Source organism: Gopherus flavomarginatus, chromosome 1, assembly GCF_025201925.1.
Source record: "Gopherus flavomarginatus isolate rGopFla2 chromosome 1, rGopFla2.mat.asm, whole genome shotgun sequence".
Taxonomy (NCBI): Eukaryota; Metazoa; Chordata; order Testudines; family Testudinidae; genus Gopherus; species Gopherus flavomarginatus.
The window spans coordinates 309,505,197-309,517,797 of NC_066617.1; the positions used below are offsets into that span (position 1 = coordinate 309,505,197).

At 43.5% G+C, this 12,601-nt stretch overlaps 1 protein-coding gene across 1 annotated transcript; it reads left to right on the forward strand.

The window, feature by feature from the left end:
- Positions 1-259: 259 nt before the first annotated feature.
- Positions 260-4,202, forward strand: FAM216B (family with sequence similarity 216 member B). The gene is given in 6 exon segments (XM_050951983.1): positions 260-311; positions 1,389-1,537; positions 1,539-1,603; positions 1,781-1,890; positions 2,257-2,377; positions 3,895-4,202. Coding segments are annotated over 5 exon segments (453 nt in total). The 5' UTR covers positions 260-311; positions 1,389-1,511; the 3' UTR covers positions 4,026-4,202.
- Positions 4,203-12,601: the final 8,399 nt, after the last annotated feature.

A 12,601-nucleotide genomic window follows, 5' to 3' on the forward strand; every position in this document is an offset into this window, starting at 1 on the left:
TCAAAATTAAGGCATTCTCCCAGCAACCCCAGCTGTCTGCGCATAAGTGTTTTTATAACCACAAAATGATGACTGAGCAAATGTTTCATTTAGCTGTTCAGAGAACATCCAGATCCCTGGGAGAATTAGAACGGTCAGACCCATCACTACACAGCAAAGGTGTAGTCATAAAAATCAGCAGGTTGATGGTCAGAGGTTGCTCAAGGCACTTAGCCAACTTCCCAGAGATCTCTCTCCCCCTCTATGTTGCTAGGATATTTGTCAACAGAATGAAAGTGACAGTTCCTGAAAGTGAAGCTGTATTTCCAGGGGTGAGTCAGAGTTGAATAGAATTTGCTTTATATATGACGTCTTTCATATTCCAGGTAACTCAGTGCACAACATTGTAAACTAAATGCTAGCAACTCACTAAGTGTAGACAATGCAGCAAGTGTTGTGCATTAAGCAGCAGCACACATAGCAGTAGATGTTAGAAGCAGTTCTAAAAGAGAGAGCAGGGGAAATGTTGACCTGGATTATCCTTTATATGCATATTGGAAAAGTGCCATGGGATCTTTGATTTCACCATGGGCAGAGGTGGGGTGGGATCACCTTGCTTTAAATAGCTTATGATTTCAGGAAAGATTTAATTGCTATGCCTTCCACTATGCCAGAAATACCTTCCAAATCCAGCATGTCATGTAACCTCTCTTTCATTCATATTCCTCCTCACAACTCGCCTATTCCCACCCCCTCTCCAACATTGACTCCTACACCCATGCTGCCCTTCTAATGTAGGTAGGATAATAACATTTAAAAAGCTGATAGTGCTGTGACCCAAAGTATAAAGGAAGCAACCTTATTAGCTTGCCCTGCATCACTTCCCCTTCTAGTATGTCATACCATATCCAATTTACAATTTAAATAGGCTTACTACTGCTATATAGCACCTTCCTCACAATTGACTTCCTTGGAACTTTTTGTGGGGTAAAGCACAACCTAATGTGAGTAAGGATATCAGAATCTGATCCTTAGGGTATGGCTACACTTGCAACTTCAAAGCACTGCTGCGGGAGCGCTCCAGCAGCAGCGCTTTTAAGTACTAGTGTGGTCACGGCCCCAGCACTGGGAGAGAGCTCTCCTAGCGCTGCAGGTACTCCACCTCCCCATGGGGATTAGCTTACAGTGCTGGGAGCCGCGCTCACAACGCTGGGGCACTGTTTACACTGGCGCTTTACAGCGCTGTAACTTGCTGCGCTCGGCGGGGTGTTTTTTCACACGTCTGAGCGAGAAAGTTGCAGCACTGTAAAGCGCCAGTGTGGCCAAGACTTGAAATTGTAAATTCTTTGAGGCAGGGATTATCTATGTATTCTCTCTGTAAATAATTATATACTTAAATTAATCCCTAGCACCAGCACTCTACAATGGATGAAGAGGGATAGGAAAGTGTCTCCATTTAAGCATTACGGAGTGTGAGGTCTGTGTGGTTTCCAAAGTCCAGTTTGAAAGGTGACAATTTACAATTCACAGTTATGAGAGCAAAGTATTTGCACAAGAAAAAGACAGACAGAACTCTGGTTTTGGTTCTTCTCTTCCACAGGGCTGGACCCAGAGTTCATTCCAGGTGGGCACGATGATCTAGTTCTTCGTTATGCTTCTTTCCAGTCCATGTGGGTCTGATAATTTAGTTCTGGTTTTGTCTCCCCTCCAAGGAGTTGTACTGGATATTTGAAAGATCATGAATAATTATTGATATAAAGTTTGTTTTTGTCTCATGTTTTGTGAACCTGTCTTTTGAGAGGCTGGATAAGGATGAGTGAAAATTGGAAGAGGAATCCTGGTCCCCGTCGTTCTCCAAAAGTTTCATGCATTCGAGTTCCTCCATCTGCTCAGGATACCTACTTACTGAAGGTAACAGACTGATAGCAGGCCTAGTTTAGCTTTCTTTGTATTTCACTCACAGCCCTGGGGTCTTACTTAACTCTTTTAGTTAAATGAAACAAAAATGTCCCTTTAGGAGCAAAGGTGACATCTTAGAGGGTGCTATCCATTCTTGTAGCCTAGTTTCTGAGTGTAGATAAATAGTTAAAGAAGTTGCAATTAAAACTTGTCTGTAAAGGTTTCTTCCTCAGGTTTAATTTCTGCTTTATTTAATAAAATCCCCCTGCAGTAGAATAGAGGACTTGAATCCTCTCATTACAGTTTGAAAGCAGTTTAGAATCAGATGTAAATTTAGTCCTAACACTTAAATTGACATGTGCTACCTTGCTCTTACAGGACCTGAAGCGAGGCCAGAAATGCTACCTCTACAGCATCATGAGAGTTTATGACAGCAAACCTCTAAGGGAAATGTTGTCCCATCAGTACATGCTCAATCTCCAGCGCCAGAATTTGCTTGGTAAGTTCCAGCTGGTATTGCCATGTTCATCAGCAATTTATAGAAATTGGAATCTGGAGGGTAAACCTGGGGTTTGAGGGAATTAGGATGAGAAGTTTATGATGGCATATAATACACTGGACACACAAAATGGAGCCTGGAATAATTTGTAGGCAGAGTTCAGGAAGCCTTTGGCTGATGAGCTCTGCCTTCCTCAGCAGAAACCACTGTGACAACAAGCAGCAAAACATTGTAGGTTTGATGTTATTCATTCATTAGCAGAGTGCCTATCCCTAGCTCCAGGTGTTATTTACAGAAATGTTGAATGCATAAGATCAGAGGATAATATATAAAGATACTATGTCATCTCCTTTCATCAAGGTGTCTGATAGCCACTCTCTTCATCCAACCTCCCATCCTTCATCCCACACTCTTACCAAAGACCAACAAAAATCAAATGGATCTTTGTGACATGCCCTGAAGGTCAACAAATTTTGGCTTTGATAGACAATGAATTTGAGCTGAAGACCTTTCATGGAGATTGCCCTACCAGCCACACCCTCTCCAAACCCACACTGACTGTTAGCTCAACTGCCTGTGCTGACCCCAACAACAGTGATATCCACACAGAAAGGTAGTCTCTGAGGTAGCTGGGTCCCAAACTACTTAGGACTTTGTAAGGACAAAATCAACTTATTAAATTCCATTCAAGTTACAGGGAGGAGATTATGGTCCATTTAATTAGAGAGGTCAAAAATGGAGTCAAGCAGCAGAAATTTTCTTCTCATGGTTAAGCTAGCACCACAGATGCACAAGTCTCAAATATCATTTCTTCTCTCACTACTGACCGCATCAGGGACAATGTCAGATATCCATGAGACAGCAGCTGCCAGCAAAAGGTTCTGAAGCTCTAATTGTAGTTAGAAATATTATCTTTAGACTTCATAGCTCATGCACGGCAAGGAGCACTTCTCATCCCTTCAGTTTTAACACAACATGCTGCATGAAGTGATGCTGCTGTATCACTTGTTCAGCTAGTTTTTATGAGCAGCTTGATTTTTTCCAGCGCAGGCTCCCCTCTCTGGTGAATGTATTGGTATGCAACATCACTGCCCATCAAAGATATAGCACTTGTGCATGTATGTGTGTGTGTATAATACAGGGGTTGGCAACCTCTGGCACACAGCTTGCCAGAGCAAGCACCCTAGCGGGTCAGGACAGTTTGTTTACTTGCTGTGTCAGCAGTTTCGGCCAATTGCAGCTCCTACTGACCGCGGTTCACCATCCCAGGCCAGTGGGGGCTTCGGGAAGCAGTGCGGCCAAGGGATGTGCTGGCTGCGGCTTCCCACCACCCCCATTGGCCTAGGAAGGCGAACCGTGGGCAGTGAGAGCTGCAATCGGCCGAACCTGCCAACACAGCAAGTAAACAAACTGGCCTGGCCTGCTAGGGTCCTTACCCTGGAGAGCCATGTGCCAGAGGTTGCCGACCGCTGGTATAATACTTGATTCCTGTCCATTTTCCCTATCCTCTCACCCAGGTCATATTACTGAGCATGAAGTCCAGTTTTACACCTCCTTTCTGGATCAAGCTGAAGAGAGAGAACCAAGAAAGGTCTCAGCTAGAAACAGCGCCTCTCTGAAGTCTAGTGTTGGGAGACCTCAGCCATAGATCATATTCACTGTGATCATCTAGTCTGACCTGCTGTATAACACAGGCCATAGAACTCTCCCAAATAATCCCTGTTTGAACTAGAACCTCTCTTTTAGGAAAAGATCCAATGTTGATTTAAAGATTGCCAGTGATGGAATTTCCACTATATCCCATGATAAATTGTTCCAATGATTACTCTGCATTAAAAAATTGTGCCTTATTTCCAGCCTGAATTTGTTTAGCCTCAACTTTCAGCTGTTGGATCTTGTTACACCTTTGCCTGCTAGACTGAAGAGCCTATTTTCAATTTTTCTATTTCCCAGGTAGGCACTTACAAGATATGATCGCCTCTTAACCTTGTCTTTGTTAAATCAGGTTGGATTAGAAAAGGCAGCATGGACATACTGAAGTCTCAGTGGAAAGATGTCTGATAAGTGTCTGTCCTTCACTAACCTTTTTCTGTTAGAGTCTAACTCTGACATTAATTGATATCAAACTATCCCTGACTTAAACTTAATCTCCATCTTTCCCACCAATCTGTAGGAATTCACAGTGACTGAGTCAAACCAGGTGGACTTTGTAGGGACTGGAGGGATTGGCAGTTAGTCCATCTTTCTGTGTTTAAAGCACTGGCTGTATTTCAACATTAAAAAGTTTGCGATGAAGACTGGCATTTCTGAACTGTTGTGTTGTCTGCCTTGTGGAGGAGAGAGATATGTGACAAGAGCAGGCTGGGAGGGGCTGGATGGCAGTCAGCATAAAGCAGTGTCCATCAGGCTGTGGTACTGATTTAGGCCGGGATTTTCAATGGAGACTAAGATAGTTAGATGTCCAAAGGCAAAAGACTTTCAGTGTAAATTGGATGCTGAACTTCCTTTGAAATCCCAGCCTTAAACATGAAATGAAGAATGTCAATGTGTAAACAAAATTAAAACTATGAACTTTCTGCTGGACAAAATGGAGACAGCTACTTTTTTTAAAGTCTGAGAAGCAACTTGCATGACCATGGGTCCAATCTTTTGTCTGTCTCCTCCATTTAGGAACAAGACCCGGGCACACTAGCTCCCATTTCACATGCTTCTCTGTACTGCAGATCTGCTTTGAGTTGATCTGCACCGACCTCCAAGTGACACAGTGACATATATTGCATAACCCAGATATACTATTCCTGCACTCTATGAAGGGCTTTCCCACCACATCTATGTCTGAAAGAACTGGGCCTCTTCTCCCTGGAATAATTAGTTTCCAAACTCATCTCCCGTAGCCCTAAGGAGAGCAACAGCAGTAAAATCATCCTGAACCATGCCCCCTTTAACAACCGGAAGACAGGAATGCAGACCAACCTCTCTTGTCTTTAACTCTTAAGAAGGAGGATGGAGAAAATTCAAAAGAATGCAGTAGGATTAAGAATTAGGAGATGTTACCAAAAATACTAACTTTGGATGGGGCTAATTGGCACCCCGGCTGACAGTCCGTGCATAAAGGGCAAGGATAATACAGGCAATGGAGCAGAAGTGGTTCGTTCAGGCCAGGGCTGAAGCACATTGGTGGGGAAGTGGGAGGAAGCTGGCACTGCTGCTGCCACTGCAATGTCTCTTCTGTGATTAGAGGACATCATTCTTCAAGGCTGTCAATCCAGACCCTTTTCTGAGTGTAACCCTTCTGCCCCTCTGAATTGGCAGCAACAAAGGCCAGGTTCAGTATCCAGGGGTTCTGTTTTAATAACACCATGCATAACCGGCTTGAGCCCCCACCCAGTGACCTGGGACACTTACATACCACACCCCCCTGGGCGCCTCTAGGAGGCAATACTTCCCCTCTCGCAAGCACGGAGTCTGAGTGTAGCAAAAATCTTTTTAATAAAGGAAGGAAACAATGTGGCATCCCACTGGAGAAACACCACAAACAGGATTATAACACAAACCATAAAGAAACAAAAAAACCCACACCCAGGTACGTTTGACAATGTCCTTTTCCCCTTAGGGTTTTAAGTCCAATCACCCCAAAGTCCAACAATCCAAAAGTCTCTGGTCAGTGCCACCCCAGAATTTGAGAGTTTATCTGCAGAGTTTTAACCTCCCTAGCCTGGGTGGAAAGCGGGGGGAAGTCCACACAGGGTGTTAAGGGGCACCTTACGTGGGCCAGGGCCAACTGCTCCGCCTCTGCATGGAGTTTTGCTGCAGCCTTCACCACGACCAGCTCCACCACACCAGCTGTGCTGCTCCTCCAGCTGTCCCTGCAAACCGCTTCACTTCGCTCACTGTTCCATGGGCTGCTCCAACACGCTGCAAACTGCTCTGCTCTGCTAGCAGCTTAACAGTAGGTCATCAGGCTCCTCCACTAGTTAACACAGCACTCCATGATCTCAATTCAGCTCTTTCAGTGATTTCAGCTCTTAGTAGGGGAGCCCTGGTGCTGGTGCACTATTGGCCCAACATGAATTCAGCTCAGCAGTTTCTAGATAGACTTCTAATAGAATTAAAAACTAGCTCTACTCTTTAACATTGGAGAGAGGAGGATGTGCAATTGGTGTTCCAGGCCCTCAAAAGGGGCCCATACCATCAGGTACACACACCAGTCCCCAACCTCTCTCCATTCATGGGGTTTTGGAACCCATGTCCCATGTTTAGCAAGTACCACGCAACTGAGGTTGAGTCCTTTCTGTCACAAAGCAGTCCCATTCCAAGCTGCTGTGGGGTTATGCTAAGTGGGGGGGGGGGGTGCATGCCAATGCAAATTCTTAAAATTTTTTTCACATTCTCTACAATTCACCACCAGATGTCAGGGTAGCGCTCATCCTGACTCTGCTTACATGAGCATCAAATTCACTTTAATAGAAACAGCTGAATTTTTTCTATCAAAACTGTCTTTCAATGGAAAAGTGGATTTTTGGCTAAATGGGAGCTAAACTGGGTTTTCAGTGGAAAATTTTGATTTGGAAGGTGTAGTCCAGCCAGGCAGGCCTGGCCCATATGGGAGAATGGGGGATAGGGCACCCAAACTATGATTCCCATGAGTAGGGTGACCAGATGTCCTGATTTTATAGAGACAGACCCAATTTTCAGGGCTTTGTCTTATATAGGCACCTATTACCCCCTGCCCCAATTTTTCACACTTGCTATCTGGTCACCCTACCCATGAAGCACTGTGGCAGCATAGGCAGACACTGCCCTGTAACTAAACATTGTGGCAGTTTTGATTTTCCTGATGGAAACTTTCAGTTTGGGTTGAAAATATTTGATTTGCAGGTTTTTGATGAAAAGTTGCAATTTTTCACAGGGGAACCCCCCCCTTTTTATGAGCAGCTCTACACTTAATCAGGCTAATTATACAGAAATTAAAGGCCTTATTGTTAGGCTAACAGTAAATCTAATTACATTCAACTTTATGGGGATGAGTAACAGCAAAGGGGCTGCTGATCAGCAGCACTCCATCTGACTCAACGAGAACATAGCCTGCTCAGGACCTTGCAGGATGGGGCCCTTGGATTGCTGGCAGTTTTCTGATTTTGCCTTAGAGAGAACCACAAAGGCATGAAGTCCTAGTGACATCTGTGTCTACAAAATCATAATGAATTGCTAAATGCACCAGAGTTGATGTAAATAAATCATTTTATCAGGCTCATTTAGGCTTGTGCCTATCATCAATTAACTTGTAATACAATCCCAGCACTGAAAATCCCCTTTTCCTTTACAATTAGATTTATCCCTAATTATAACTGGAAGACATCTTGACAGCTTTGAAATACTGAGTTGGACTAAAGCTCACAGCAATATTTATTCATTTAGATTTTGAAACACTCATATGCAAAGATATAGATGGCTCAATGATTAATTAGATTTACAGTGACAACCCCACAACATTAAAAGCTTGTGTACAGGTAACACTAACACAGACAGCTAGTAAATCATAGCAGCACAAAAGCCCCTTTTACCGTCTGGTCTTGTGGCAACATACCTTCAACCTTTCCTCAAAACTCCATCAAGAAAATGGTGGACCAGTGGAAACTAATCTCTACATAATGACAGAAGGAGAAGCAGGCCTTGAATGACAGAGAGCTTTTCTTCCTGAAGGTACCTCTTGAAGGACACAGCAACTGTTTAAGAGATCACAGGAAGGTGCTCAGATACCATAGTGATGAGTGCATTATAAAAACATGTAAACTTGACATTCGGTGCAAGTTTATGACACTTCAGGGGAGTGGTGAAGACAGCAGAAGGAAACTGGGGAGGTACATTATAGTTGTACCCAAGATGGAATGTGGTGCTGGGACAGGACATTTTGTAGGTTAACCTTATCATCTTTTAGAGTCAAGTGCCTAAAATACCATTCCTTTTGGAAAGCTGTTCCCTGAGCAATCTTATATACACATCCACATTTTTCTAGGACATTTAGGAGACTAATTTTCTACAGCTGAGCTCATTCACAAAATGTTCTCTATAAGGCTCTTTGATATAAAATATATCTCGCATATTATTTTTGACCCCCTCCCTCCCTGAGAGAGCCATTAAAGAGAGAAAACAATGTTTTGCCTCTGGTGACAGGAGGTTAACAACAGATGGACTACAATCCTATTCTGCACCATCCTGGAATCCAACCCAGCTCTATGTATGATTTCCTCTAAGGGTTTTGCTTTAGAAAACTACTGGTTTTTTTAGCTAGCAAAGGGAAATTTACATTGTGGTAAAGATCTAGAGTTCTCTCTGCTCTCTTCCTTGGGTAATGTTTTATTGCTGAAAATATAACATATCCTATATTATGGATCAATTTCCAAAAACATACTCTCTCACTGTAATGAGAATATATAAAAGACAAAACAAACCATAAACATTACTGGTATCTCAAGATGAAATTTTGTCAAGCATGGCATATTGTTTTTGCAATACATTTTACTATGCCATTACAAAGTATTATTCAATATAGTCCTGCTATCCATTACTATAGCTATTTAGTATATACTACCAATTGATTTAGCAGTTTAGTCGCATCATTCTGTAGTTTTTAGTAAATGGAAGATATTGTGCTAGATTGTGGGTGTGACTTGTGTGGCTATGCATGGTAGTAACATCCTGCAAGGTTGTGGAGGACCTACTGAAGACCCTGAGCCCAGGCCTGGTGGTGGGAGAGAGCAGAGGAATCACGCCTGCTGTTCCTCACAATGTGAGCAACAAGGAGGTTGTGTAGTAATTTGTTGTCGTCAGAAGGGGTCACAGCGCAATGAAGTTTGAGAACCACTGCCCTATCCCAACCCCACCCTTTTCTGTGTATACTCTTCCAAGGAAAGCATTGGAAACAAAGAACTAGCAAAAACCACTGGATGGACTAATTGTGTGATAAACTAGGTAACTTAATACTTTCTATGATTGGCAGCTGCGTTAAATCCCACGTGAGAAGCTGAAGCTTTATGCAGCAGTGAGAGCACCTGAAAGGATTCTGTTTCTGCTGGTGGCAATGAGAGTTATTGTAAAATCAGTTTGTATTTTAGGCACAGTCTGGAGCAAGGAGTGGTGTATAATCTCCACCAAGACACTGTGCAGAGACACCTCTGATTCATAATTCCTCTCTCCTTCCTTGCTTCAGAAAGGGGGTATAATTTGTTGTTAGCCTTTACCAAGAGTTGCACTGCCCAGCAAGTGGGGTTGGTGTTACCAAAGCTTCACTCCCTCCCTCAACCACTAGCTCTAGTGTGGGGGATAAGTGTGCAGCAGCCACCTCTGCCTACACACCTGAAGCAAAGCACCATGTAGCCTTACTCCCTTACATAGGCATTGAGTCCAAGTCACAATCTAGCCCAGAACATCTATAAAACCCTAATGTAGATCCAGAACTCAGCAACTACACATTTGTTAAGAGACAGATTGTGAGCTCATTCCTGACAATGGTGAGAAAATATTCACACAAATAGTTCCACTGACGGCAATATGGCTTCTCATGTGAGTGTTCACTGGTGCAAGGAAGGGGCTCACAAGCTAGCTTGTGATGATGCGCTTCTGGCAGGACCCAACTAAGAATGCCAATTCAGGACAAATCACTTAAAACAGGGCAGTTACAGCCCGAGGCTGGGTTTTTTCCATCTCTAAAGCAAACCAGCCAGACAAAGAGGACTTTGGTCTCACCCCACTGGCTAACCACAAGTCACACAAGCAATTCCCTTAGACACTCCAGTTTCCCAATATCACAACAAGTGCCACTCATCCTGGAGATGAATGGTTATGAAAACTAACATCCCAATAAAAGAAAAAGGTTTTCTTGATCCCAAAGAATCAAGCCCCAGACCCAGGTCAATATACAAATCAGATTTTACCCACAAATCACGCTGTTGCCAGTCCTTTAGAATCTAAAATCTAAAGGTTTATTCATAAAAGGAAAAAGAAAGATGAGAGCTAGAATTGGTTAAATGGAATCAATTACATACAGTAATGGCAAAGTTCTTAGTTCAGGCTTGTAGCAGTGATGGAATAACCTGCAGGTTCAAATCAAGTCTCTGGAGTACATCCCCCACTGGGATGGGTCATTCAGTCCTTTGTTCAGAGCTTCAGTTTGTAGCAAAGTCGTTCCAGAGGTATGAAGCAGGATTGAAGACAAGATGGGGATGAGGCATCAGCCTTTTATAGTCTTTTCCAGGTGTAAGAGCACCTCTTTGTTCTTACTGTGGAAAATTACAGCAAAATGGAGTCTGGAGTCACATGGGCAAGTCCCTGCATACTTTGCTGAGTTACAAGGCATATCTGCCTTCTCTCAATGGGTCAATTGTATAGCTGATGGTCCTTAATGGGCCATCAAGCAGGCTAGGCAGAGCTAACACCAAACTGTCTGGGGTGTCAGCCAGAAGCACAGCATAAGTTTGAAATACAGACAGTATAGAGCCAATATTCATAACTTCAACTACAAAATTACACATGCATACACACAGCATAATCATAAACAGCAAACCAGAACCTCATAGACTCATAGACTTTAGGGTCAGAAGGGACCAATATGATCATCTAGTCTGACCTCCTGCCCAAAGCAGGCCACAGAACCCTACCCATCCACTTCTATAACAAACCCCTAACCTATGTCAGAGTTATTGAAGTCTTCAAATTGTGGTTTGAGGACCTCAAGCTGCAGAGAATCCACCAGCAAGTAACCCATGCCCCACGCTGCAGAGGAAGGCGAAAAACCTCCAGGGCCTCTGCCAATCTGCCCCGGAGGAAAATTCCTTCCAGACCCCAAATATGGTGATCAGCTAAACCCTGAGCATGTAGGCATGTCTTAGACACCTCATTTGATCCCCTTTATTCAAGATTTGGTGCCACTACAGGACTTTGGTTGCAACAATGATCTATATGGTCCCAGATTATATCAATAACATCACATAGCTATAAACAGATTTTTTAAAAACAATCTTCCCTCAGAAAACATCTGCAGCCCTGTCCTTACTGTAGATCACCAGCCTGATAAGCAAAGTCTAAAAGTTCAGTTTCTTCCAGACTTACTCACAAGGTGCACTACCTTACTCTGAAAATAATCTCATTCAAGTCAATGGACCTCAATTCTGAATCTTGATTTAAAATCGAGCATTACCTGATGCTGTGCCTAGTCCCGCAGATACCAGTGTAGCTGCTCATGGAGTAAAATGTTAGGGCAAGATCCTCACCCCATTCTGGCCCATTTATACTGAGTCAGAAGGCTGGAGTGGTACAAGAGGGCACTAAGTCTCCTGTCTGGTTGGTGTGTGAGAGTAGGGGAGGATTCTCATTGCATAAGCACAGCAGGAGATGCCATATGACTGCCTTCCAAAGAGCTATCATGAGCCCTGATGTAAGGAACATGCTGGGTGACGGGAGGGGAACACTGGGTGCAAGACCAACAGCATACAGCATTGCAGAGATTCCAGGCAATGCTATGGCAAATAGGGTAGCCTCAGAGAGGCTGCTGTAACACAGCCAGGGCCCCAGGAACAGCCCAGGATCAGGAAGGACAAAGATGCCTTCTACCTTAGCCTCCCACGCTTTCTGAGCTGGAAGTTGTGTGTTACACCTCTTAGAGGCACAGCACAGAATCCTACCCCGAGTATTCAGTGGGATTAAAGGTATCAAGAATCTGGCTCCGAGTAAGGTACTATACAACATGAGCAAGGCTGACAGAATAAGGATTGAAATGAATTTCCCCTTCCCACAGCCATACAGAAGAACTGCAGTACAGTAATAAGATTATGCACACTGCTACGAACACCAGCTGCAATGAGATGTGAGAAGTAATGAGGTGATTTATTAGCTACCATCCATCCTGCTCACCTCAGCCACTGACCTCTGTCCTGTGCGCCTTTGCAATTGATTCGATTCCTGAATGACAGAATTCTATTAGCTTACCATCCCCTTACTGTCCACAGACAAATAAGGGGAATAGTCTTGTAGTCAATTGGAACTATCAGAACTTTACTCCACAAAATATATATGCTTACTTTTTTGGACACCAAAAATTAGAGGTAAAAGAAAGCAGTAATTTGCACTGTTTCCTGTACGGAATGGAAAACATACAAGCAGACCACTACTGCAGTGAAATCCATTTAACCATGAATGTGTAAGGCCTGACTGAGAATGACTTATTCC